The sequence below is a fragment of the Triturus cristatus genome, chromosome 6 (genome assembly GCF_964204655.1).
Source record: "Triturus cristatus chromosome 6, aTriCri1.1, whole genome shotgun sequence".
NCBI lineage: Eukaryota > Metazoa > Chordata > Amphibia > Caudata > Salamandridae > Triturus > Triturus cristatus.
Genome location: NC_140589.1, coordinates 1,890,173,003 through 1,890,200,629, shown reverse-complemented (window position 1 = coordinate 1,890,200,629; position 27,627 = coordinate 1,890,173,003). Strand labels below are relative to the sequence as shown.

Genomic DNA, 27,627 nt, shown 5'->3' with positions numbered 1-27,627 from the left:
CAGCTTTTCACTTCATCTTAACTGCAGGATTGGATTGCTGAGCTGGCTTAAGAGTTTGTGGAGGGGCACTGATGTGCCCCAATGAATGGATGTTATTTACATGCAGTGTCCTTGTAATGTGCCGTATTAGCAGAGTTCCTGGTCACAAACACGGCTCATCTACTGCTGAACCTTGTGTGCCTGTAGCAGACAGTACCTGCTTGGTCCCCGTGATCTGTGACACCCGTAGTTACCAGTACAAACTCCTCCCTTCGTCCACTCTTCTCCATCATGGGAGCACTCTTGAAGCCCTTTACTGGCATGGTTGCCTAATCATCAGACGCACAAGGCACTGCTCACCTCCTTGACTAGACAGCCTACTGATTATAAAGGTTTTTCTGGAAACCCCATGACTGATGTTCTACTATCTCCTGTCATGAAGTCAGTCTCCATTTGTAGATGTGGAGCGGACTCTTTCCATTTCGGAAGGATTGTTGTTAAATCGGGATTATTTAAGGGTGATCCTGGTAAATGTAGTTATCTAAGGGAGCTGTAGCTGAAATACCTGGATGTTAACCTCTGAAGCCTCGCTAGGGACTTCTAGGTACCCGTTATCTAGATTAAGACCTTTGAGAGTTACATTTATTCCAAAGGACGTGGGAAGGTTGCTCTGTGTGGAATGTGGAGCACCACACAGCTCAACGAACATTGCTCGTGAAGTGCATGAATGCACCACTTTTCCTGCAACGGCTGCATCATTGGCGAAGTCCGTAAATTCTAAATTATGGGAATATTATCTGCATCTAGACACAATTACTCAAGAATAAAGGTCCGCGTCTAAAGCAGGTAACATTTTTATTCAAAACCGGTGCACATCTGTGTCGCCGGTGTGCAGTCAACAAATGCCCCATTGGAGAAGGTTATCCCCCAACTCTAGCAGAAGGTCATGCTCTGGCTTGGTTCTGGACTCTATGCAGGATACAACACAGTCCCATTCCAACTCAAATAATAGAAAATTAAGAATCAAACACTTGTGGAGTACTGACACCATGCTGATTGAGCCCAGGCACTACCCCTGGATCTTTAAGTAGCTGGTCTTTTTTGTCTCCATGATATGTAAAGTCACCTCCTGCTCCATTCACCCCTACAGCATGTTCTTCACACCTCCTTGAGTCATCACCTTGTTGGCTATGCCTTCACCCCCTGTATCTTGCATTCCATCTGTTTCTTCTTCATCCACCTCATCCTCGCGTTCTTCCTCCTCTCAGCTCATCTCCTTTGCAGTCACAAGCCACACTCTGTCATCTTGCAATTTCATGGGGGAAAAACAATTTTTAATAACTCTTTGAGGCGTCTGGGGGAATGTACTTGATGACCGATGGATTGAGGCTAAGGTGCAAATCAAGAAGAATTCAAGTTTTACACAACTTCTTTTGACTATTAAGTAAATAATTGATATTCGTGATTACTTAAGGCGTTAATACGGACTAACCCCTCCACCCCACCCACTCCAAAAATGAAGATAGTTATGATTTACTGATGCTTTGAGTACATTTTCACTTCTTATTTTTGTTTTATGCAGCTTAATAGCAGTTGGTTAATTGACAATATGGTAGCCATGGGCTTTGGTAGGTGTTTGAAGCAGCCAGGTGTGTGTGTGTATGTATATAATGTGGGAAACCACAGTGACAGATGTGATCTGTTCTAAAAATCTGTCAGGACGTCAGACTGAACTCCTGGTATCCAGGTAAAATCACGGTTTCTGCTCACAGCCTTTTTGTGAAACCATGCGAGTCCTTGGATGTCATGCGAGTGCCATGAGGTGTCTTTGAGTTATATTGGGTGGGAAGTGATTAAGGAGAATTATTGAATCCTAAAGAAATTTCTCAAGGTGAAAATATATAAAATGTTCCTTTTAGCGCAAAGATGTCGATGTTTGCACATTTTCCTTTGTTTTTATTAGCATTGCGGATAATGCTTCATTTATTTTTTCTAAAATATGCCATATTTCTTACTAACCTCTTTTAATCTAAGCAAGTGTTTCCACACCGTTGGCCCATTGAATAACGCGCATCCGAAGCACCAAGAATAGAAATGTTTTGTCGTTTGAGATTAAATAGGAACTTTAACAATATAAACCTGACCCATTTATGAATGTTTCACTTTAATAAAATACATGAACGGTTGCAATGTTAATTAATTAGATTATGGGTCACCTCAAAAGTATAAAATTAAATGATATACATTTGTATAGCGTATCAATTGCCCAAAGGCGTCAAGGCGCCGATAGCCAATACAGAGAGTGACCCTGCTCCTAACCTAGTCCTGACAGGTGAACGGCAAGTTACAAACAGAAGAGCCAGGTTTCGAAGGCCTTCCTAAAAGGCATGTGTGGCTTCATAATGGTAAGATGAAGGGCGCGGGTATGCCAGCACTTGGCTGCAGCGAATGAGAAGGCTCTACCTTCCCATCTCCTTTTCCACATTCTGGGTCGGACTACTAACTGGTGGCCTGCCGGTCGAAATGTACATGGCCATGAAGGTGACCAGCTTCTGCATGGGAAGCCAGTGTAGTTCATGCAGTCCTTTTGCTACTGACTTGTATTTGGGGATGCCTCGTGTAAGCCTGGCCGCTGCGTTTTGCATCAATTATCATTTGGTGAGGATTGTTTTATCAAGTAAAGGAGGTTGCAATAATCAATCCTTGATGAGGGGAAAAATCTTCCTCAGTTTTCTGATATTCCAGAATCCGGTCACCATGATATGAATGACCTGAAAATACAAGAACAGACCACTGTCCAAGATGACGCCTACGTTTTTAGCTGAGTCATTGGGGATTGGCAATGTCCCCCAGCTGTCTGGTCACCAATTCTGGTTCCATACAGATGACTGACTCTCAAACATTAGCACCTCTGTCTTCTCGCCATGCAACTTGAGACACACTTTGCTTATGCATACAGCCACAGGCTTCATACAGTTGTAGCTTCTATAGCCTCTGTGTCCTTAGAGATGGATACAATAATCTGTGTCTTCAGCATACGACACAACCTGCAGATCATAGGAATGGATCAACCGGGCCAGTGGCATAATCTACAAATTGAAAGGCATGGAGCTCAGGGACGATCCCTGAGGGACTACACAAGGCAGGGGAAAAGGGTCAGATTTATGTTACCATATAATCACCATCTGGAGAACTGTGACCCTCATGTGGTTCTGGGTGATCCAGTCCGTGATTTGGTGATCTCGCAAGGCCGGAAACAGGCAGCAAACGGAGAAGACGTGGCGGTGGTTGCACAGCAGTCCTTCCTGCTGCTCTCTTCGCCGCTCCTTTTGCCGGAATTTGAGCGTTTTCGGCACTTTCGGGAGAGCCACTAGCCGGCCGCCATAAGAACCGCAAAAAAGCTCTGCAAAAGCCGCACTTTAACCCTCAACTCTCCAGTTTAAAGCTACAAGTTCCAAGACAGCCAGCACCGGCACTCTACAACTACAAACTACAACGACAAACTATAGCATCAGCCCCAGTGACCACCCCAGTGACAGTGGCAGTGGCAGTGCAGCCCCCTACTTTGCTCCTCATCCCTCTTCACGCATCCAGAGGTGAGCGACGGGGGGGGGGCACTGAAAGGCAATTGGGGGCAGTAGGAGTGCACAACGGTGCCCAATGGTGAGAGAGAAAAGTGTTGTGACCCCCCAATCATTCAGCTCTGCAGTGGTCGGGTGGATTGGCTGCTTGATCCATATAGACCTGAGACACCCAGAGTAACAACTTAGGAGCCAAGGTGGTGTGAGCAGCAACGATATCGCAGTTTTTCATCTTATAGGCTTTAAATGCATTTTAAAATACAGCCACTTTTTCAATAACACTCTTATCATTACGGAAAGCTTGAGGCCTGTAAATCATAAAGAAGCGGCAACGAACCTCTAACAGCTCAACTTAAGCCAGTAGTGATACCAGTAGTGATACCGAGATACCTGACCAGCGCAGCTGTCCAGTAGCCCTATAGCTCATAGCTCAATAGCTTAACTACAATTGCAACAGCCTGATAGCTCAACAGCTCAACAGTTCAGCAGTTTAACAGTCTGACAGTTTAATAGGAGGGTTCCTATTCAATCCCCTTAAGACATTAACCCTCCTTAACTTAGCGAAAAGGAAAAAAAAATGAGGACAAGAAATTCAAACCTGGTCCAACACCAAGAAAAACATTGTCCCCATAAATCAGCAAAGCGGCAAAAGTCAAAGCTGCTTTACCCTCTAGGCAGTTTTAAATTGGGATCAAGTCCCAGGGAGGGGTCGCAAACAGCTGAGTTATTAACAGTGCCTGCAACTCCACTGGGAAGGGTCCTAAACCCAAATGAGCCCACAGCTACCAGGAATAGTCTCAGTATCACAAAGAGAATGACCATCACAAACGGCAACAGAGACGTTCCTGTACCATACTATTCCAGACGACAAACTTGGTGAACCTGGCGACTCTGGAGGAGCAGCGTATTCATCATGCTCTGGAAAAACTACCAGAACTGCCAGAACTCTAGGAGATGCCAGTGATTATCCGGACAGAAGCCTAGGACCCCATTCACTCAAGCATATAGCTTTCCCACTCTCACCAGAAACAATTATTACTTGGGGGGACAGAGCATCAGAAACAAAAACGGCATCTGGCACGCCTAGCTTCAACAGCCCCAATAACCCAGCAAGTCAAAACTTAGGGAACACAAAAACGGGCTACGTGGTCAATGGAGTTAATGGGGCTAATGCTTTCATAATAAGCGAAACATCAGAACCTAAGGAGGACATCACTAGCGGACAAATCGAATGCCACCTTCCAAACCTGACTCCCCCGTTAGCCCAAGGGGGTTTAATAATAAATAGTCAATTAATTGACCATCCAATTATGTCAGCTCCCTTGGTGCTTAACTGTGATTTCCTGCCAGGACAAACTGGACGAACTGCCACGACGACACGGTCAAATTGTAAAAACGGGGCCACAAACGAAATCAATCAGGCCCATTTGGTTTACCCAACAGAGACACAACATGATGGCGGTACTTCCCCCTGACGCCTGCCCACCCGACAGAGTATCGGATAGCGCTAACAACCAAATAGGAGTCAGCAGTGATAGTAGAGCACTATATAATCAACCAAACTCGCCTCTCTGCCCCCTAAACCTGGATTTGTATGGGGCCTCTTTTTCAAGACTAAGACAGAACATGGGTCCACTTAGAACTCCTACAAAATCCATTTCAGAGATGACGGATTCATTTTCAGGATCAGCCGAGTCTATGAGCCAACACCCTATACTTAAAAGGCACCCTAATCCTTTAAACTTCAGCTGTTCCCTACAAGAAAACAATCTTTGGATTCTTAGTCCCCCCAGAAGGGGTGCGGAAAAAGACCAGAAGCCCCCTACATTTGAAAACCATTTAGCACTGATCAATGATACTTTGATTTCAATGGCAAACGCTGCAATAATGCATGCAGATAAATTGGACACTCAAATGAATATACTACAAACAGTTGCAGGTTTGATTTCGGGGATAGACTCTAAACTGGAACATTTATATTCACTGATACACAGAGCCCAGGCCAACACAGCTTTAACAGTCAAACAAGAGGCCTGCGGCTGTAGCCCAATATTGCACAACCTAGAAAAGCTTCCAGAGATAATGAACACGCTAGTCGAGGATCTTAAGAAAGAAGTCAGTAGGCAACCGAACATCTCGCACTCCCTACAAAATACAAAGGAGTTCACAAGCACGAAAGACTCACAAACCAATGACAAAGAATTTCCCCAAGAAATGACAGGGGCCATGGCTGACTATCAGAATAGGGCAGAAGAAATTGTAATAAAATCTAGCCACGATCCAGACAACAAATACGGAACTGAAAATAAGCCAAGGCTGGCAATTTCAGACCTCCATCATCTATCTCGAAAAAACAAGAAAAAATTAAAGAAATTAAATAAACTGAAAAAAAACTAATCTAATAAAGGCTCCATCCGGCAGTGGTTGCTGCCCGAAAAGCAGGAGATTGAGGTCCATATTAAAGTTCAACATGAGATTAATATCTCGCCGCACAGTCAGAGCCCAAATAAAAACTCTGCAGGCTCACAAGCACGAAGCAAAATCAATACTGAAACTATCCCCGACAACATCGTGGAATACCCTACGGACAATTTGTTAAAGCCCGCGGTTATGAGGGAACAAAAACAAAGCTGGTGTTTTAACAACTCACAAGGACAACAAGCTGGGGTAGGAAATTATGAACTATATAAAGATCTGGAATCCAACCTAAAGAGTCCCCCACCAACCAAACCGCCTAATAAAACCTTGAACAGCACGAACCAAGGAACACTCGAAACAAGTAAATACACCACCGCGCTATCACTAGGCCACAGGGCATCCCAAGGTAAAACTGAATTTACCGATAATAAAGATACGAAACCTATTCAAACTCGACCAATGATCAAGAGCAAAGCTGAGCAGACAGTGGCTAATATAAATCCGGCAGGGGACTATTTAGACACCCAGGCAAAGTCATCTTCAAACTCTATAGAGGCCCATGACACGCAGGAGTCAATCCTCCAACAAAATCTGCCATTTAAAGACCATGATGAACTAAAAATACTGCTGTATCCTGAATACATCTCACAGGGGAAATGGGATATTCTCAATCGCAGTAATCTCCTGAAACTCTGTGCAAATATTACGGGTTTAGAAAAGATAAAAACAACCGACATCGAGAGGGTTTCTTTTCTGGCCCCAGGATTAAATGAGATCAATGAGACAACAGAGCTAATCTTCACGAATCCGGCCATGGCCGAGGCCCTGAAAGGAAACAACAAGCAGCTGGAGAACTGGGGCATAAAAATCATGACCCAGCCTGAGATAAAGTATCCAACGATCCTGAAAAATAGAGACCTGAAGGAACCGCCAGGCCCCCAAAAACAGACTAACCAGAAAAAGCCACCTATGACTGACTCGACCCGCCCAGCACTTCCAGCCGAGTCCATCCTCCTTGGTACCAAAAGTGGCCCAAAAATAAATTTTACCAACGACAGCCTAATTAAAATAACATGCTTGGGAGGGGGCACCCGCACCTGTTCGATTAGGGGGAATATCAGCAAGGACTGGTCTTGGCTCCCACGGGCCTTTAATCCTAGCCCCTAATACCAGCTCCCCCATAAGCAAGGAGACCGCGTCACCTAAGGTTCGGCACCCTCTGAAAAACGGCTTAGCCAAGTACAGAGACCCTTTGGATAACACTCAAAGATTAAATAATATGTCCTGGAATGTCGCAGGGATTTCAAAGCTCGTGCAAAATCCATTGGCACTAACATTCATTGAAGGTGCCGACTTGATCTGCACTCAGGAGACATGGGCAACTAAACCTGTATCAATAAGAGGATACGCGGAATACTTTAAGCCAGCCATCAAAAGCAACATATTTGGAAGACCTTCAGGTGGGATCTCCATATACATTAAGCACTCTCTGAAGATACACTTTACAGAAATAAAAACCCCATCAAATATGTTTCTGGCGGGCACCTTGAAAGGCCTTTCCACGGCTGATGGCCCACTCTCAATCCTCCTAATCAACGTTTACTATAATTCCCATGGGCCGGGTGCGAAGGACAAGTTGACTGAGCTGATAAATCAGATAGAAACTCTGCTCTTACAGTTTGCATCTATGGAACCTATTATCCTTGGGGATTTTAATACACACAATATAGGGGATATTGTACCAAAGAGCCACCGCTCCGGCCCCACAGGAATTTTTAACGCCCTAATGCAGGCTTATAATCTGACAACAGCACAATCCCTGTTTTCAAGGAACAAGCCAGGGGCATTCTTCGCTCCTACATACAACAATCAAACGACAATAGACTACATTCTATTAAACAAGAGAATACAAAAACTCATGGCAAATTATACAGTGCACCCACGAAGCGAAAGCGACCACGCAGCTCTATTGATTCAGTTAAATCTCACAACAGATATACGCCACTTCCTACGCTGCATTGGGGCATCCAACGGAGAAGAACTGCATAAACTACTAAGAAGAATTAAATGGGGGCCAACACCAATTAACAAGTTCGATAAATGGAAAAAAACATGGGCTGGTTGGCAATTCGGTGCAAACAGGGGTGCAATAGATGAATGGGATCAGTTTGCCAACAAATTAGCCTCAATGCTTCGGGGGAATACAACACGCAGAACCCCCTTAGTCCCATCATATACTTTAGGACTTGTCCCAGCAATCAAGGAAAGTGCCAAACAATGAAATGCCAAACGCAGGACTCATCGGAAAACTGGATAAGCATCTGCCAAAAGGCTACTCAAAGAAGCTGCAAAAAGCCATTCGAAGCAGGTCTGGGCCGCAAAACGCGAATGCATAGAGGCGAAATGGCTGAAGATCTTCAATTTGCTGAGTCCATGCAAATCCCAAGAGTTCTGGCGATACTTAAACAATTTAATCCAAGGCGTTACTATCAGAGAGAACTCACTCGATGCAGGCACCTGGGTTGCCCACGTGAAAACTTTGTATAAAGATGATCAAAGTACAGTTTCTTTAAATAAATCCCTTATTGCAAGGGAAGGAACAGATAGTACTACAGCCGCATCAAAAACCTCGGATGACCCGGCTCCTCCAGGTAAAACTTTAGTTCGCAAAATCTTAAAAAAGATTCGACCTAATGGTGCACCGGGTCCCAATGGCCTGCCTAGCTCCCTTTTCAGGGCAGACACAGACTTCTGGACGGACAATTTGACCCAGCTATATGCTGAATACAGGTTCTTAGGGGACGTTCCAGACTCCTGGAGAGGATCGCTATTGCATCCAATATATAAGAAAGGGCCAAAATCCGACCCAAAAAACTACCGTATGATTGCCCTGTTGAACATCGAGGGCAAGGCCTACGCAAGCACCCTTCTGGCGGAACTATCAGACTGGGCCAGCATCGAGGGCCTTCTGCCCTTTTTTCAAACCGGGTTCAGACCTGGGGCATCGACGGTGGACAACATAATTGCCCTGTCATATCTAGCCGAACAAGCCGTGACTCTCACCAAAGCCTGCCGCTCTTCGCCTGTTTTATCGACTACTCGGCAGCTTTTGACGGTGTAGACCGCACCATCCTTTGGCAGAAGCTGGCACGCTGGAATATCAATCCATCCTTACTACAAGCAATCCGTTTGTTGTACTCACGAACTTGGGTAAGAATCAAACTCTCGAGCGAATTTGCTACAGAGAAAATTGACACGGACCGTGGGCTAAAGCAAGGCTGTTCTCTGGCCCGATGCTTTTTAATCTATACACTGCAGACACGGGTCAAGCCTTGATTGGAGCAACACTAGCCACACCCAGGATTGGGTGTACCAAGATCCAACTGATGCAATATGCTGACGACCTGGTGCTCTTAGATCACACCAAAATTGGCTTACAAAAAGCACTTGCGGCCCTCGCAACTCACAATGCCAAAAACAAGCTGGTCGCCAACCCAACAAAGTCCAAAACAGTGATTTTTGGGCACTACCCTAAAAAAAAAGTGCCAAAATGGAGGCTGGGTCAGCTGACTTTGGACTGCATACATCACTATAACTATCTGGGGGTTTGGTTTAGTGAAAGAGGCCGCCCAGGAGTCCATCTCAACAAAATGCAGATGAAAGGGAAAAGCATTATCTACGCCCTCTGTAAACTATACGCTTCTTTACATAGTCCCACAACAACGGCCATTCAAAGAGTTCTGAGGGCGAAATTAATACCATCTCTTAATTATGCCCACCAGGCATTCCCAGGGAAATTTGCAACAGATCTAGAAAAAATCCATTGTTCAGCTTATAAAAAGCTATTTCATCTACCTGCTTGTACCAGGAATAATCTGATTCGGTTGGAATTCAACCTCAACCAACAAAAACTGGAAGAGATGGCCTCTCTAAGCAAATACTTCTACCCAACAACGGCGGCACCGGAGAACACAATGAAGGCGGCTATAAAAAGTGTTTTCTTAGAATCCGGCAATCCCTGGTCAGTCGGTCTTGCCTCCGCCAAAGATTATTTGCAACTTGCAATAGAGAACTGGGACCCCAGGATAGTCAAGTATGCTGCTATCAAAAGCATAATAAAAAAACAAGTACGTTTATGCTCTCGTACCTTGGACATGGAATCCCTGTCAACAAGAGGATTCCACGAGTCTCAAAGCCTCCCACATACAGAGCATAACCTCAAACCTCATCTCACGCAGGCTGTGGGGAGTCCAGCCCTACACAGGATCTTAGCAGTCAGATTACACCCTCTCCCCCTTAAAGAATTATACCCTATTGGATCAGCAAGACCAGTGATTATGGAGTGCCGGCTTTGCAAATATAAACGCGAGTCTTTGGTCCATATCTTACTTTGCTGCCTGGCTCTGCGTTTAGCCCGCAGAATCTACCTCAGGCCTATTTTGCTAAAATTGGGCACTCGTACCGCAAAGGAAGCAGTTAATCGCCTTTATACATTGAGCACAGTGAAGCATATGGCTACGTTTGGCAAATTTGTACAACATACCCGTACACAGTTGATGGACACTCCCAATCAGGCAGGCACTTGTGTGGAGGCTGCCTATCATCTCTTATTACCTGACTAGTTTAATTGAAGCATGTAAAACTTTTACCAATTGCTGTATACATAGATCTAGTTACTTTTTAGACTTTGGATTTTAGACTTCTAGATTTTAATTTTACTGTTTTCTTTAAATGTAGTGCTTTTCTTTTTTTATTGCAATGGTTTTGAGTAACCACACAAAGTTATTCATTCATTCATTCCATCTGGGACCTGTCTGTAAGGGATGACATGAGCAATTTCCAGGCTGTCTCCCCTATTCCCAAAGACTGCAGGCGTTCAGTGAGAAGGGTAGGGGAGATTGTATCAACACCCATGAATCAAGGCAGCGGCCTGTCACTCATCAACTAGATACTGCCAGTGGTGGATATAAGGTTAGTTTTAGTGCTATAATGAGATCTGAAGCCGAACTGAGAAGAGTCCAGCGAGCCCTGTTTCTCCACATATAACATCGTGATGGTTAAGATGCTTCTCCATGATCTTGGCCAGAGTGGGGAGCAGTAAAATGGGGCGATGGTTCTTCAAATCCTCCAGGTAGAGATTGGGTGTCTTAAGAAGAGGTCTAAGGGCAGCCTCCATCAACAACCATGGGTAACGCCCACAATTGATTGCTCTGTTTATAATGGCAGGTAAAGTAAGAGCTATAGTACCGGTTGGAGAATCTTAGGAGGTAAAGTTTCGACGGAGAAACTGATTTAATGCTCAAAAGGTGGACCTCCATTTGATCATATGTCCGAGGAGGCAACCAGGACAAACGTGGGGTAACACTCTTCCACCTCCATAACAGCAGGACAGTTGTGCAGCCTGATGGGGCAACAGTCTGCCTGCTCCTCTTGGTTAGCGGGTAAGAATTCTTTGTAGCTATTGATAACTTTGTCATGAAAGAATCCTATAAGCTGTAAATGTAATCTCTGCCTACTTGAGAACAACCTTTCCTTGACCCAGTCTGCATCGTAAGGAGGTATGTTGCCCATGCTGGTTCAGTTATGCATCTGGCTGCTGTGTGTTCTCCATTCAAGTTGTTGTGCCCCAGAGACTCTTGCACATTGTCGCATCTGTTCATGAATAACTTACATTTCTGTTGGGTTCTTTGTACTATTTATCCCCGGTCACCCAGCATTTAGTGTTCAGTTTCACAGTATTCTGGACCCTCTTTTGTATGCTTTGGTCTCTGGTGGCAGTTGGCGACACTCTTGTGGGCGACTGCTGTTTTCGCTCCTTCAAGGACATCACTTCATACCTATGCTCTCCGTAGTAGGAACCTCACCTGTGCCCATATGGGTTTGTATCGCCCAACATTTGGTGCCGTACTTTGGCTACCAACCTCTGTTACTGTGTCAGTCATTTCTGCAGATCAGATTCTCTTCTATTAGCGACACATTGCCGGTTAGTGTTTGTGGGTGTGTGTGTGTGTGTTGGGTCCACAGTGTTCTTTTCACACACACTTTATGATGCCTCCTGCATGCTTGTAATCTGCAGTTTTCACCTACACTGGGAATCCACAGCTGCCTGACATGCTCCTCACTGTCCTGGAGAGGGTTCGCACATTGAGCAGACCTGTCTGTGTAAAGTGTTGTGCACATTACAGTTATGCCAACATCTCACCATTGTTTTGTTGTTACATGAGTACCTTATTATATGAGATGTGTCAGTGTGCCGACCGATGCCAGTTGCTCTCTGCTTGCTGGAAGGTGTAAGTCTTCGTCGGAATAAGGTTGCCTTACTATGCATGCTTTTCCTTTTTTTTATGCCTTGTGTGGTTTACTGGTCATGGCTTGACCCTGAATCATCCTGGTTTGCACACCATGAGTGGGATTTGCTCTTGTGTCATGGGTCTACTAGGCTCCGTTTACTGTGATATCCTAGCAGAGCATGGAGCAATGGTGCATAGATATCTGCAGCAACCATAGTCTTATAAAGAGTTTTTTACTTATTTTCTTTGTACCTTCCTTGGCACGGCACTCTCTTGTGTAGTTACGGCAGCAATGGAACCCACAATATGAAGCTTTGAATGCAGTGTAGTGGTGCCACTACTGTGACCCCATCAAACAGAATGTTTCACCACCTGTAGCGTTTGTACTCTAGGCGTGAGTACCACTAAGGTGTAGGAGGCCTTTGAGGCCCATCAGGAGATCATAAGAGATGCGGGGTAGGAGATGCTACCCACGGAAGGATGTGCTTCACGGGAGGCCTACATTCTTGCATTGAGTTACTATCCAAGGAAGAATTTGGGTCCCACAGAGACGCACATTCTTTCATTGAGTTACTACCCCAGGAAGGATGTGGTCCCAGAGAGACATACATTCTTTCATTGAGTTACTACCCAAGGAAGGATGTGGTCCCAGAGAGACATCGATTCTTCGTTTAAGTTACTGTCCAAGAATGTGGTCCCAGAGAGACACATTCTTGCATTGAGTTACTATCCAAGGAAGGATGTGCTCCTAGAGAGACCTACATTCATTCATTTAGTTATACCAAAGGAAGAATGTGATCTCAGAGAAACATACATTCCTCCATTGAGTTCCTCTTCCAGGATGTGTCACATGGCCATGTCAGATGCCTTGGGGGCCGTGTGTAACTGTCTCTAGTTCAATACGAGACTAGAGACCAGTCCTAGAACTTATTGGAAGGACACACCTGACTCTGGAGGCCACTGGTAAAACTGAACGGGCTATGAAATGTATAAAGGAAATGTCCGTTCAAGGGATTATGGCAAAGAGGTTTGACACATACAAGCTGGGCGAAGGAAGAGATCAGAAAAGAGGTTGAGGAAAAAAAAAGACTGTTGGAGGTGTTGAACCTGTAGTGGTTTCTATCCAAGAGGAAGCAACTTTTATTTGGCAAATGCCAAAACGTCCTAGATAGTCATGGGGGCGCAGCACGGGATGGTTGAGTCCTAAGAAAGCCACCCTTGCTGCTAATAATGATGGGTGGAGGGGTGTTAACCATGACGTCCTCTCCTGCTGCTAATAATGATGGGTGAGAGGGTGTTAACCACAATGTCATCCCCAGCTCCCAATAATGATGGGTGGAGGGGTGTTAACCATGACGTCATCCCCTGCTACACTTCACAACCTGATGGGGCAGCACAGATTGTGCAAGTTCCCAGGGGCAGAAGTTTGAAAGTTAAGAGTAAAGCTAGAAAACGTAACAATGATTCCAGTAAATGCTGAGGGTTTGTGTCTGCGAGGTTGTGGAGGGCAGCGTTGAGGGTAGTGTGCATCACTTGTAAACCCTGAGAAGGTGCCGAGCTGGTGAGGCAGACAACATTAATGAATAAAAGTCCGAAGATAGATTTTCAGTACAACACAGGGCCCCGCAAAATGTTCTGTAGAAGCAGAATGCATCCCATAGGCACATCAAGCGAGTTCATGTTGTGTTGACGGCTGAACTGTGTGGGGGACTGTCCTCTGTTCAACAAACTAACACATTGCAGAGGGTGTTAACTGCTCATTTTAACCCACCCCACAATTATGGCTCTAAGGCAGAGGCCAGAATTGATAATTAACAGCTGTTACCTCCAAGCAGAGTCCATGTGTTTTAGGAAGCCATTACTCACTTTAGGATTTTTTTTTAGGTCTTGCCTAGGCAGCACTTGCATTGTCTCTTCAAGACATGCTGTATTTAGGATATGGGCATAAGGCTGTCCGCCCATCTTTTTAATTGGCTCCTGTCCCGGTCCCTTGTCTCTTCTTGTACCCTCCCATGAGCACATCCCCTGCTATACGTGTTGTTACTCCCTAGGTTATGATTACAGCCTAAGAGCACTATTTTCTCAAAGGGCTTCAGGGAGGACACACGCTTGGTCCTAAGCAAGTCTGGCAGTGGTTACTTTACTCATTAGCACATCCCACGTTTATATGAGACCTTCTATAAAAATGTCCCTTCATCAGGTCCACACAGAATACAACCTAATCCGGCATTAATATAATAATTCTTTTGTCACATTTCAAAGCTACTAATTGTGTGTAGATAGTTATAGTTAGGACCGAGTTCCCATAGGAAATCCGAAAATTCTATTTTGAATAACTTTGGCGCCGGTTGCCGAATCCTCGCGAAATTTTCAAAACTAATGGGGCGCTCCGCTCAGCTCCTACCCTGAAAGTCTCTGGGTGATTCGTTAAGCGGGGGCTGAGAAAAAAGGGGGGTCCCAAAACGCGTTTTCCCCATGCATTTTTCCATAGGACCTTTAGTCGAAGGTACAGCCCGAACGGCTGAACAGAATTACTTGAAATTTGGCAAAGAGGTAGTCCTCAGGTCAGGGATGTGCCTTTTGCATATATGGTGTCAATCTGTAGTTTCTGAGAAAATTGCAGTTAAAAGTACATAAATATCTATATGCGCACACGGTGCCGTGCGCGAGCGTAATTCTGATTGGTGGTTAGATGTCAGTCAACATTCGAATCGGTCGAAATCAGGAAGTGTCGGACGCCATTTTGTGTGGCAGTGAAAAACAAAGGTGGAGAACGTGAAAAGGGGGCAGGGTAGAGAGTTACTGACCCTCTGGCCTGTTTCAGGGGGTCCCTGAAGGACCCCGAAGGGTGAAAAAAACATTTGATTTTTCTTTCAAAAAATCACGGGGTGCGCGCGGTGAAAAACCCTAAAAAAAAAAAAAAACATTTGAAACGAGCCATTCCATATTACAGGATACAGTCAATCTATAACTATATACATAGGTAGTTTATTGTAAAATAAATATATAAAAATATAATAATACATACATAAATTAGCATTTAAAAAACCTCACAAATTCACTAAAAAAACCATAGGTTTCACACACGTTATAGTTAGAAATTAGCATTTTAAAAACCTTGCAAATTCACTTAAAAAACCATAGGTTTCACACACGTTATAGTTAGGAATTAGCATTTTAAAAACCTTGCAAATTCACTGAAAAAATCATAGGTTTCACACATGTTATAGTTAGCTGGACATTTCACTCGTAAAAAACCATTGAAATTCCCCCGTTATAGTTAGTTCAGCTAAATATAACTCGCGCGACCGCAATCCACTGCTGATGATGTCACATATTACATCACTGTATTCACTAAGATACTGTTAATAAGTCAGTTATACAATTAATTTTACAAAAAAAAACATCCATTTAGACACTTATTTACCCATTTATTCTTCTAACCTTTAGATATACATATATAAAAAATATTTATTTTTTCAGAAAGACACATATTCACTGGATGATGTCATCAGTGATGTCATTTGAGATGTCATCAGTGATGTCATGAGTGCTGTCACTGACCATGTCATGAGTGATGCAATATGTGACGTCATCAGCAGTGGATTGCGGTCGCGCGAGTTATATTTAGCTTAACTAATTATAACGGGGGAATTTCAATGGTTTTTTACGAGTGAAATGTCCAGCTAACTATAACATGTGTGAAACCTATGGTTTTTTCAGTGAATTTGCAAGGTTTTTAAAATGCTAATTCCTAACTATAACGTGTGTGAAACCTATGGTTTTTTAAGTAAATATATATATATGTATATATTATCTACTGGCGGTCGCCAGTAGATAGTCATAGTTAGGACCGTGTTTCCATAGGAAATCTCAAAATTCTATTTTGAATAACTTTGGCGCCGGTTGACGAATCCTCGCGAAATTTTCAAAACTAATGGGGCGCTCCGTTCAGCTCCTACCCTGAAAGTCTCGGGGTGATTCATCAAGCGGGGGCCGAGAAAAAAGGGGGGTCCCAAAACGCGTTTTCCCCATGCATTTTTCCATAGGACCTTTAGACACAGCTACAGCCCGATCGGCTGAACACAATTACTTGAAATTTGGCAGAGAGGTAGCCATAAGGTCAAGGAAGTGCCTTTCGCAGGTCTGGTGTAAATCTGTTCAGTATTTCCTGAGAAATTAGCTTTTAAAAGCATATCAATATCTGTACGCGCGCACCGTGCGCGCTGGGTGCACGCACCCTGCCGTGCGCGAGCGCAATTCTGATTGGTTGTTAGTTGTCGGTAAACATTCGAATCGGTCGAAACCAGGAAGTGTCGGCCGCCATTTTGTCTCTCGCAGTCTGAGGGGGTGAAAATCAAAGGTGGAGAATATGAAAATGGGGCAGAGTGGACAGTTCCTGACCCCCTAGCCTTGGTCAGGGGGTCACAGAAGGAACACCAAGGGAAAAAAAAAAATGATTTTTTTTTAAATCGCAAGGTGCGCGCACCCAGCGCGAACTGCGTACCGTGGGCGCTCGGTGTGCGAAGCGCACCGAGTGCCCACAGAGCGCGCACGGTTGTAAAACCTGAAAAAAACCCATAACTTAGCATTTAAAAAACCGTACAAATTCACTTAAAAAACCATAGGTTTCACACAGGTTATAGTTAGGTGGACATTTCACTCGTAAAAAAACAATGAAATTCCCCCGTTATAGTTAGTGCAGGCAACTATAACTCACGTGACCGCAATCCTCTGCTGATGACGTCAGATATTACATCACTGATGACATATGTGTCTTTCTGAAAAATAAATATTTGTAATATATGTATAGCTAAAGATTAATGGAAGAAGACATGGGTAAATAAGTGTCTAAATACAGTGATGTAATATCTGACGTCATCAGCAGAGGATTGCGGTCGCGTGAGTTATAGTTGCCTGCACTAACTATAACGGGGGAATTTCATTGGTTTTTTACGAGTGAAATGTCCACCTAACTATAACCTGTGTGAAACCTATGGTTTTTTAAGTGAATATATATATATATATATATATATATATATATATATATATATATACACATAGTTATTTGAAGGTACTCGGGGTACTGTCTTTCATGCAGTGCATGATGGATAGGGTGGATTTACCATATTTTCTGCAAGGTGCAGAACTATATGTGCCCAAAAGAGGTCCCATGGGAACTCTTTTGGCTACATGTGGTACTGCACCCTGCAACATGGCTAGGTAAAAGACATTGGCATTTATAATGGCAATAACTCCAACTTTGCAGGGTCCAGTACTATATATGGCCAAAAGAAGTCCCAGGACCCTGCAACATGGCTAGGTAAACAACATTGGCATTTATAATACAGATAACTCCAACTCTAACAAATGTGAGACCGGTTGCATTTCCAATGCAATAGGTCTCGCATTTGTTAAAGTTAGCGCTATTGTTGAAAATGACAATTGTTTACTTTTACCTTTTCATACCATCGACAATAGTCCTATGCAAATATAATGACTCTACTATAAATAAAAAACAAAAGTAAAAAACATCATTTTTAATGCCAACAGCTCTAACGTTAACAAATGCAAGACCTATTGCATGAAAAATGCTTGTTTTTCTTTTCTTTCCTTAAGAGGTAGACCACCCCAATAGCCTTCATTCCCTGTGTTTCAAACTTACCCAGGAGCCTAAAAACACAGCTAGTGCCACTTGGCTGTATCAAGCAACAACTCACAAAAAGACCTTCTTTTACATCAGTTTGACAAAAAAACTGCCACTGCTGATCCAGTCACACCCAATCAAATCGTTCACTCCTCTACAGGGGAGATGGCCTTCACTCAAGGAACTGGTCATTACCAAAGGCCAGTTCTGTGGGCTGAATGGAAATAAGGCTGAAGCTGCTAAAAACATCTGGGCACGCTCCTGTTACGTCCCCGGGGCACCTGTATCATAGGGGAAAAAGGAGCTTTCTGTCCAGTACGGCCAAGAAGACACCTTTGTTTTAAAGTTATATAGTTTCTATGTAGCCAGTAAGGCAATAGCTGAGAAAGCTGAGGGTCATCACGTTTGTCTATTTGTTGGCTCGCGTGCAGAAAAACTGCTCCAGAGTTCAGGCTTCCATCACTGTTTGTACTCACACAATTGTTTGGTACACTACTTACTGAATGGTATCGCTCGAGGTGGGGGGACTCTAAGCTCCCAGACCCATGCCCTTGTACAGTGGATGGGCGGAGTAACCCTATGGGCCACTCCACAAGCATTGTGTAAGCCTTCTATCGCCAGGGGCCTGTGGACAGCCCTGTTCAATCTACATTGAAGACTCAATGCTCTAATCGGCCCTAGCTCCTTCACGCTAATGCACAGCTTCCTTGAAGCTGCACAGTCACCCAGTCTGCTTGTGGCAGCCTTACTCCTGTCGAGAGTAGACACTGGACTATGAAGGAATGAAGTGTTACGTCCCTATCAGCCTCACTTGTTACCTCCCACCGTAGGGATGTTGCATTTTACCAGTTACTCTGGGCATAGTTCAGTCCCGAGCCTGATTGCTTAGTGTACCTCCTGAGGCACTGCTTCTAGGCTCTGACCTGAATAACATTCCATCTGCTTTCCAATGGTGTCTGAAGTGAACCGAATGCTGCCCATTGCATCTCTTTCTGCACTGCATGCTGTCCCAGATAAGCAAACCTCCATCTGTGCCTGGACTGAATGGTGTCACCGAGGAGCAGGTCCTATTCATGGCTGTTCAGACCACCCTCCCTTCTAGCTAAGGTAGTGTGGTCTGTAGAACGGTGGTTCCTTGATCTACATCACAAGTGGTTTCTTTATTTGAACAGGATAAGGTAAGCTTTTTGCAGAGGGATCCTTTTCCTGTCGACATGGACAACTGTGTAGCAGGTTATTGGCCGTTTGGGGTGATGGAAGATTGTGTGTAGGATTCATGTTGGGTGACGGTCGGGCTAGGCAAACCTCTACACTAGACCTGCCGGGGAGCTCCTTGCATCTACATAGATCTAGGTTTAGATTGCGAGTTAGTAGTATGGTATCGCGGAGTCGAATTAGGCTTGTAGCAGTTAGTTGTCTCTTTCAAGCAGAAGACTGTGGTTTTAATGTGGCTTTTCAAGCAGGTAGAGAGGAGGACAGCGCCCAGTTCAGCCAGAGTTGACTCCACAGGAATGGGCGGAGCAGCGCAGTGAAGCAGCACAAGGCGCTTTGGGGGAGACATGGTATCAGACAAGGAAAGGTTGGTGGGTGGCATGTATCTTTTTAGCTTTCGAGCTGGTGGTTAGAGGATAGAATAGCTGTTTGTAAGTTGCAAAGTTTAGAACGTGTTCAGAGGAGCAAATGAGAATGCAGAAGACCCATCCGTAGGCTCTTGCCATAGGTTGCTTTGTCCAGGAAGAGGGCACAGAGTCGCATTGTAGCTGCCTGAAAGGTGGTGTGGGCAAAAATGCTGCAGATGTTCAGTGCTTAGTATTTGGCAGTGGTGGTGATGAAAGATTCTAGGGTCATACTTGCATTCAAGTAAGAACCATGTTTTCTAGAGGAGTGTGTTGATACGAGTGTCCTGGGATAGAAAAGGAAATGGCAGAGTTATGAGTTCTGCTCTAGGAGGAAGTAGATTTGTCTTGGAAGAGCTTACATGAGGAAGTGGGTGCCCGTCCGGTGAGGAATGGTTGTGAGGCAGTCCAAGCCTTCGGATGGAAAGCAGCATTAAGATTGTCTTCTGTGGGGTAGATATAGTATAAATGTGAAATCATTGTACAGTTTTGCCTCCAGTTCTTAATGTAGAAGAAGTGTGTGTTCTTTTAAGTCTGCCGCTTCCACTACTAAGTTTGGCATTGAGACAGTGCAGCCGGTAGTTCAGCTAAGTTCTGTACTTCACGAAGTAGTCAAAAACAATTACTACCTGATGAGTGAAGAGATGTTAGTCTTCCTTCCTGCTGCGCAGTTATCCTTCAGATGACACTATAATTACTGGATGGTGAAGTGGTGTCGCTCATTAAGGTTTTCCCTCCCATTACTTAACGAGGCTTAGGCATGGTGCTATGGCATGAAAATGTCATGCTGCCCTATTGAGACTCTCCGAAACCAGGGCCGTCATCAGCCTTTTCCTTCACATAGGCTTCCGCGCAGGTACGATTACTTTTCTAAGAGGATGAGGACCCCTGGGGCTCTGTTTGTCTTGTATTTCTCTTTAGATTGTAAAACCAAAGATGACATAAGTTTCCTTTTAATCTTATAGATAATGGGCCCATGACAATGGACTCAGTTGCAATGCATGAAGAATTCACTGGCTGTGCTTCTCAGCTTGACTCACCACCAAGAAAACCCAACGGAGATGCTCTTCTGTGGCTGGATGAATGGGGAGACCGCAAGCAGCTGCAGAGGCCAGTGAGACAGAAGCGGTGTCCTCCAAGATACCTCCGGGATGGATCATTTGAATGTGAATTTCAGGACACTGACCTGGACAGCGCTCCATTTGGACAGGCATTCCCTCCATGTGAAAGACTGTATCAATGTCCTGTGTGCGGCAAGAGTTTTGGCAAGAAGGAAGATGTTATCAGGCATCATAATGGCCACACGAAGAACGGAGGTGTGGTTGGCGTTGAGCATGTGAAGGTTGGAATGAAGCCAGGGTTTTCTAATTCTCTCCCCATAGTTTACTCTGACGAAGCAACTTATGGATGTGATGAGTGTGATAAAAGGTTCTCCAATGCTTACAAGCTAAGGGTTCATCAGAGAAACCACACTGGGGAAAGACCATACAAATGCCAAGTGTGTAACAAAGGCTTCATTATGAATGCGTATCTGAAGTTTCACCAGAGAATCCACACAGGAGAGAGGCCATATCGCTGCAAGGTGTGCGGCAAAGGCTTCTCAAAGTCATATCACCTAAAGGTTCATGTGAGGACTCACACCGGAGAGAAGCCCTACAGGTGTTCTGAATGCGGCAAGAGGTTCAGCGTGAATTCTAGCCTCAAGTCCCATCTGAGGACTCACTCTGAAGGGAACTTTTATGGGATTTGAATGTTGGAAACCCTTTTGGTAGTGGGCAGGTTTTATATGGCCAAATGAAAAGTTGAATAGGACAAGCAGAAGGATCACCTACTGCCATTTTAACATGGGGATTAAGGACAATTGATTCCTCGTCTGCGAACAGAAGATGTGCTTCAGATGAAAGATGAATACCCCATGCCATATGTTGAAGGCGTTCAAAAGCAGATTCCAAACCCCGGCTCCTATAATTAATGGACAAGCACTTACATTGGTTGTTAGTTGTGTCCCTACACAATCTGAACTCTCTCCTTCCTGTGGTTTTAGCAAAATATGACCTGCGTTAGTTATGCCAGCATAAAACTTCACCTGGGCGGGCTAACAAAGAAAGTCCACTGAAGGAACTGTAGTTCGCATGTGTCACTTACTAGCGAGTACAGACCGATCAAGTGTTACCTGAATATGCTGTAGATCATCTGATATATCCTCAAGTTAGTAATATGTTGTACAAAGTGAATTTGACCCAGTAAAAACTTTCAACTCCAAATGTCTGATTGTTTTCGTGATTGGGTGTAAAGTGAAGTGAGTGGGTTTAGAGTTTTTATCGGACTGTGTATGTTTTATGTTCCAGTGTTTGGAGCATCCTTGTTAACGTGGAAATGTCTGGACTGTGTCGATACATGGATGGTTTCAGACCGTGATCTGGAAGAGGGTTCTTGAGCAGGTCAGTGTCAGGTGTTCAGTTGGTCATGGAGACATAAGAATGGTCCTCACCAGCTCTCTTCTAGATCTTCTGTAGGGGAAAGTCCTGAGGCCCAATAGGCTGCCGAGCCTTTGATTTTTACCTAGGAAGAAGTCCTGGAATGCTGGTTAATATCTTTTACAGCGAGGAGAGAGGCTAGGACAATAACTACGGCTTGTCCTGCACCTTCACCAGTCTTGCCAGACATAGACGAGCAAGCGTCTTACTAACTCCTATCATTAGGAAATCTGACAAGGGTTTTAAAATACAGTCCTGACTTCACAATGGTGTACTTGTTCCCAGGAAGATCTCATTCTGTCACAAAATGCCACTCTGTATGTTCCCTCAGCTTCCCATCTTACATCCTTGTTTATGGTCATAATGAAAAGCAATGAAAGGAATCCTTTTCGACAGAACTGGAAATGAACAGCACAGTAGAAACTTCTTCCCATCCAGGTCTATACAATAATTAGTTTATTCCCTCCTCTGAAACCAAGCATTGTGTGAATTGGCTATCTTTTCTGTAATTCTTCACACAAGCACTGAGCCTCGCAGCCACCAGCACCCCAGCTGTCATGCCAGAAGATCTGAGCTTGAGAGTTTTGCCATTTAGAGGGTGTCCACAGACACCATGCGATAGGCCTGGAGCCTTGTTTGCTGTTCTCCTGGTCTGTCCTCCCATTTAATGTCTTAAATCAATCCCTTCCTAAGGGCTTTTATTTATGATATCACTGTATCAAGATATCTTTTGAGTACTGGCCAGCCCATGGGGCAGTTTAACTATTTAAAGAGAAAAGGTATATGACCCGACCCACACTGTTTACAGTGACCCAGTTTGTTATCTGCAAGGACATAAACATATACATTTTTGAAAAATTATACAGATAGCTGATTGGAGCATGAACTTAAGAATATAGTACATTGAGGAGGCAAGGACCTTGGTACACCAGAGGCTATGAGCTAGGACGAGACCAAGAGAATGAGTTGACACATGCTGATTTTTATATTAGGATATCAGGGCCATCAGAGGGGAGGAAGATAAATTTAGAAATGGGATGTCTTTAGTTTTTCTTGTTAGTAAAAAAGCCACATGAAGCAGAGTAAGGCAGGTCTCGTCTTCTATCCCTATCAGGGGTTCTAGTGGGGTCTTCATAATTTTCATGCAGTACAGAAATTCAACCACAGCACTCTTCCCATGGTCATCTTCCATCCACAACGGCACCTTGCTGAAATCTATCCGAGCACAACAGGGTGTTCTAGATTTTGAGGGGAACGGCGTGCAACTTGGGATACTGGCATAGGCGAACTGGAGGATGGTATATGGAAAATAAGGTGTCACAGCACCAAAGGAAGTCACCATTTTAGCCCACTATTTGTTGATCTATTCTAAATCCCTGCATAGTCTATTTGACCACATTCTGTCTGCGAAAAAGTGGATTACTATTTGGGGTGGATGGTAGTCCCCTACAAGTAATGTCTGTATTCTCGTTCGGTCCAGTAAAGGTTTCAACCCCTGGCAGCAATGGCACTGACCAGACAGGCTTAACCTAAGAAAAGTGGTACTGCCTGAAAGCTAAACTCATTTGATAGGTGTCCAGTGTCTAGCTAATACTGCAAAAGTTTATATAAAAACACAATCCTGGCTTTGGGTAGATCCTAGGCATAGTTAATAAGCAAATGTGCAAAGAGGCCCTCTGGGCAGGGTTGTGAAGCTTGATTTGTTTATTGATGACTTCTGTTTGGTGCTTTTAAAACGTTCAGGGACACAACAAGGCCTTACCATTCATGGAGGGACAGATACCGACGTGTGTGCATGTTGTGGTAAATGCTGTGCCCATCCTTTCCTGACTTCCAGTCTCCACCTCCACATCCATGTGGTCCCTTGTCTTGAGTGACTGTGGCTTTCCCTTCTCTTAGATACTATCTAGACACACAGACCATGCAGCCAGCACAGCCGTAGAATGATCACATCCAATGAAAGCTTTGATGGTTTCACTGAAAGGCAGAGTGGTCTTCATGAAAGGAGTGGGCATCTACAGCTTGCTGGAACCCTGCTGTCGTCTGTCAGGACACAGGAAGCCGGGGTACCTGTCGATGTTGAAGGTGCCCGTTGCTAACTCAGTAGAAGCGCTGGAGTTAAGTCTGACTTTTGAGTCTAGGATTGCCACCACTCCTGTCAGTTTTGCTCTCTGTGCTTTAAGGGAGAATGAAAATCACTGTGCGCTCATACAGAATGAAGCCAGTGCATACATTATTTTTGGATCCATTTTTAATTCAGATGTTTTTCTGTTACAAAAGACTTATTCCTAGCGTTGTCTAGATTTCTGATTAAATGTTTGTCATTGGTGAATGCTTAACACAACCTAATAAAAGTGTCACTGGTTGATCATATTCCATGATAAATAAATATTCCTCTTGAAGCCCCTCGGACCTTCAGACTCAGGCAGCCCTTTCATTTCGTGCGGCCACACAGGTACAGTTGCATCCCTTAGGAGGAGGATGTCTGCAGCTCTGTATTTTTGTGTTTCTCTTTAGCATAGAACGTCCATGATGACTCAAGTTTCCTTTTCATCTTGTAGATTATGGGCCCATGACTATAGACCCAGTGAGAAACCACCAGGAAGTCACTGAAGGATTCTGTCTGCATGAATCCACTCTAGAAGAAGCAACAGACAACAGCCTTCTGTATCCTGAAGGACAGGATCTCTACCAAGAGCAGCGGAGTCCCGACTCTCAGACAAGGATCCATTCAGAGTTCTTCCCGGGAGGATCCTTTGAATATGAGTATGATTCCGATGAGCAAACAATCCCCCTTTTTGGACAGAAGACTCGTCCCAAGAGAAGGTTGTACCAGTGTCCTTTGTGTGGGAAAAGCTTCAGTGAGAAGGAGCATGCCATCAGGCACCAGAAGAACCACATGACAAGTGAAAGTAACACAAGCGCAGACTTTGGCATTGTATCGCCTCACTCTGGACAGTCCAGTACTACACTGCGTTTTAACTCAGAAGAAGCAAAGTATTGGTGCGACGAGTGTGAGAAGAGCTTCTCAAACTCATATAAACTAAGAGTCCATCAGAGAAACCACACGGGAGAGAAGCCGTACAAATGTTCTGCGTGTGATAAGCGCTTTATTACGAATGCATACCTGAAGTTTCACTTTAGGATTCACACAGGGGAGAGGCCATATCAGTGCAAAGTGTGTGGGAAAGGTTTCACTAAGTCATCCCACCTCAAAGTGCATGTGAGGGTCCACACTGGGGAGAGGCCCTACAAATGTCCTGTGTGTCACAAAGGCTTCAGTGTGAACTCCAGCCTCAAGTCTCATCAGAGAATTCACACCGGCGAGAAACCATTCATTTGTCCTGGATGCAAGAAGAGCTTCTGCCAGAGGTCCAGTCTTTTAGATCACCTAAAAACTCACCGCCGATGTAGTGAACGGCAGAGGCCAAGAGTGAGTGAGGTCCAGACTGTGGTTTACTGACATTTTCCAGCAAGCCTGAGGCCAATTGAGAAGTTGCCCAACTCCCTTGCAAAGGCCCTCCAGTTGCCTTGGTTCCCTTTCCTGGCAGACGTAGATCCTGATCAAAACACCAAAAGCATCTGTCATGGCGACTACCCCTTTCTGCCAAAAACGTACTATTGCTTTCAACAGCATGTTCCTGTGCGCGATCATCATCCTTTCATTGTTTCAGCAGATGTTCATCCAGCTTGGGTGCATTGGTACAAATTACAGTGAGACCATTGTATTGAACTTATGGCCATGATGCTGTAGACGTCCTTGTGTCCTTAGGTGTTTGCGGCACTGGATACCTCGGCTTACACTAGAAGCAGGTACAAACATTGAAGCAACAGATCCGCTGTACTCCAGAGTCATCGTGCACGGTGTTTCAAGTGACTCAAAACCACTGAGCAAAGAGTTCCAGGCTGCCTCCACCTTGTGCACTTCCCTTACTTGTACCCACCAATGAGACCTCCAGACTGAGGCCAGGTGTATCGCCAGACTAGAACGTAATAATCCAGGGAAGCAGGTTCTTCCCTATAGAGACCCTAAGATTTTCTCATAGAAGGAGGCAATACAACCAACATCTGTGGAGGTTTCGCTGAATTTGATGTGTGTAAAATTTAAGTCTGAACACCAGCACTAACAGTACTTCTTGAAACCGGTCTCAGTGGAAAAGGACATTTCAGCCTGTTGGCTTTCTAACACAGTGAGCTAAACGGTACCGTTTATCCTTAGCAAAAGATATCCTGAAGAGGCTGAGTTGCACTGTAACAAAATGCTTAATACATACCCTTGCCAGTCTGAGCCATGCCTGGTTCAGACTATCCAATGACCAGCTCTGAACATGTTTGCTAATGCTGTACTGGTTGTCCTAGTGAAAGCGAACTATATAAACCAGAATGCTCTGGGGCAACACGAAATACACTATAAAGTGTGAACTGAGCCATCATACTCCGGTTACCTGGTTTGAGTTTAACAGCTAAACAATGCAGGTTGTGTGCTGCTTATATGTGCCATGTCGCCCTACTATCTGGATTCCATTGTGGGAGCTTTCTTTGGGGAACTGTCTTCACTACCACCTGCTGGTCGGGGGTGTTGCCCAGTTGAGCCAAATTTGTAATTGCTTTGTTGCACTAAAATGCCTCTTGTAACCACTGTGCATAAAAGTACATGTTTTTTTCTTGTAAGATTGAGTATATATTCTAAGTAAACCGGTGAACGGTTGGAGAGAAAATGCATTTGGAAACTTTTCTCAGTTTCTCTTTCAATTGCAGTTATTCATTGAATGTTTTTTTATGGAAAGTGTGAGTCCTTTTTTAAGTGGGACCTTTTGAAACCGAAGGGTAGAAAGTAGATATAATAACAAAAAAGCTGAGGTCTGAGAGTGACATCGGGCAGGTGGAAATAGGTCTGTGACTGACCTGAGCTGGCAACGAGAAAATAAGCCTGAACCTTGTTAAATTACTCATTCTCTCACTCATCATACCTCCATCATTCTATAAACTCATAATCCTGAACCCAAATATATGCAAACATTTGTTATTTGTTACATGGTACCAAAAGATCCCTTGAAAAAGATTAAAAAACACTGTTTTTCAACTAGATATAGGTATTTGTCTTTTCTCTTCAAACCACCTCCTTTTCCTTTCTATATCAGTATATTTCATACAGGTGATATTTGCACTGTCTTTATAAATTGTATATTGTGCATGTTTTTAAATATTTTTTAAAGTTTAACTTATGACACTTGATGTATGAAATATACTGATATAGAAAGGAAAAGGAGGTGTTTTAAAAGAAAAGACATACCTATATCTAGTTGAAAAAAAGTGTTTTTTATCTTTTTGAAGTGATCTTTTGGTACAATATAATAAATAACCTACATTTTTGCATATATTTGGGCTCAGTATTATAAGTGTATAGAATGATGGAGGTATGATGAGTGAGAGAAGTGAGTATTTTAACAAGATTCAGACATTGGTACGTGGGGGATATTCTTGTAATCATTATAGTGAACCCTGTCCCCTACCGTTGTAAGGGTACCTCTCGAATTTTGAGACAAGAAGAGAATAAGGTCTGGAAGTGAAATGAGATGATTATAACAGACTAAGAGGTCCATTAGTGACATCAGACAG

General features: G+C 44.1%; 1 protein-coding gene across 4 annotated transcripts in view; it reads left to right on the top strand.

Annotated features, from left to right (window-relative positions):
* The window catches only part of LOC146822318 (uncharacterized), a 389,625-nt gene that overhangs the window by 325,064 nt on the left and 36,934 nt on the right, over nucleotides 1-27,627 (top strand). For 2 of the 4 annotated variants that reach the window (XM_085613400.1, XM_085613395.1), the window contains one exon: nucleotides 20,497-21,795. The exons of 1 other annotated variant lie outside the window; for it this stretch is intronic. In XM_085613400.1, coding sequence (XP_085469526.1) covers nucleotides 20,497-21,281 — 785 coding nt within the window. In that variant the 3' untranslated portion in view covers nucleotides 21,282-21,795. Of the gene's footprint in view, nucleotides 1-20,496; nucleotides 21,796-24,569; nucleotides 26,731-27,627 lie in introns of those variants that run through there. One more of the 4 variants, XM_085613396.1, reaches the window with a different exon arrangement.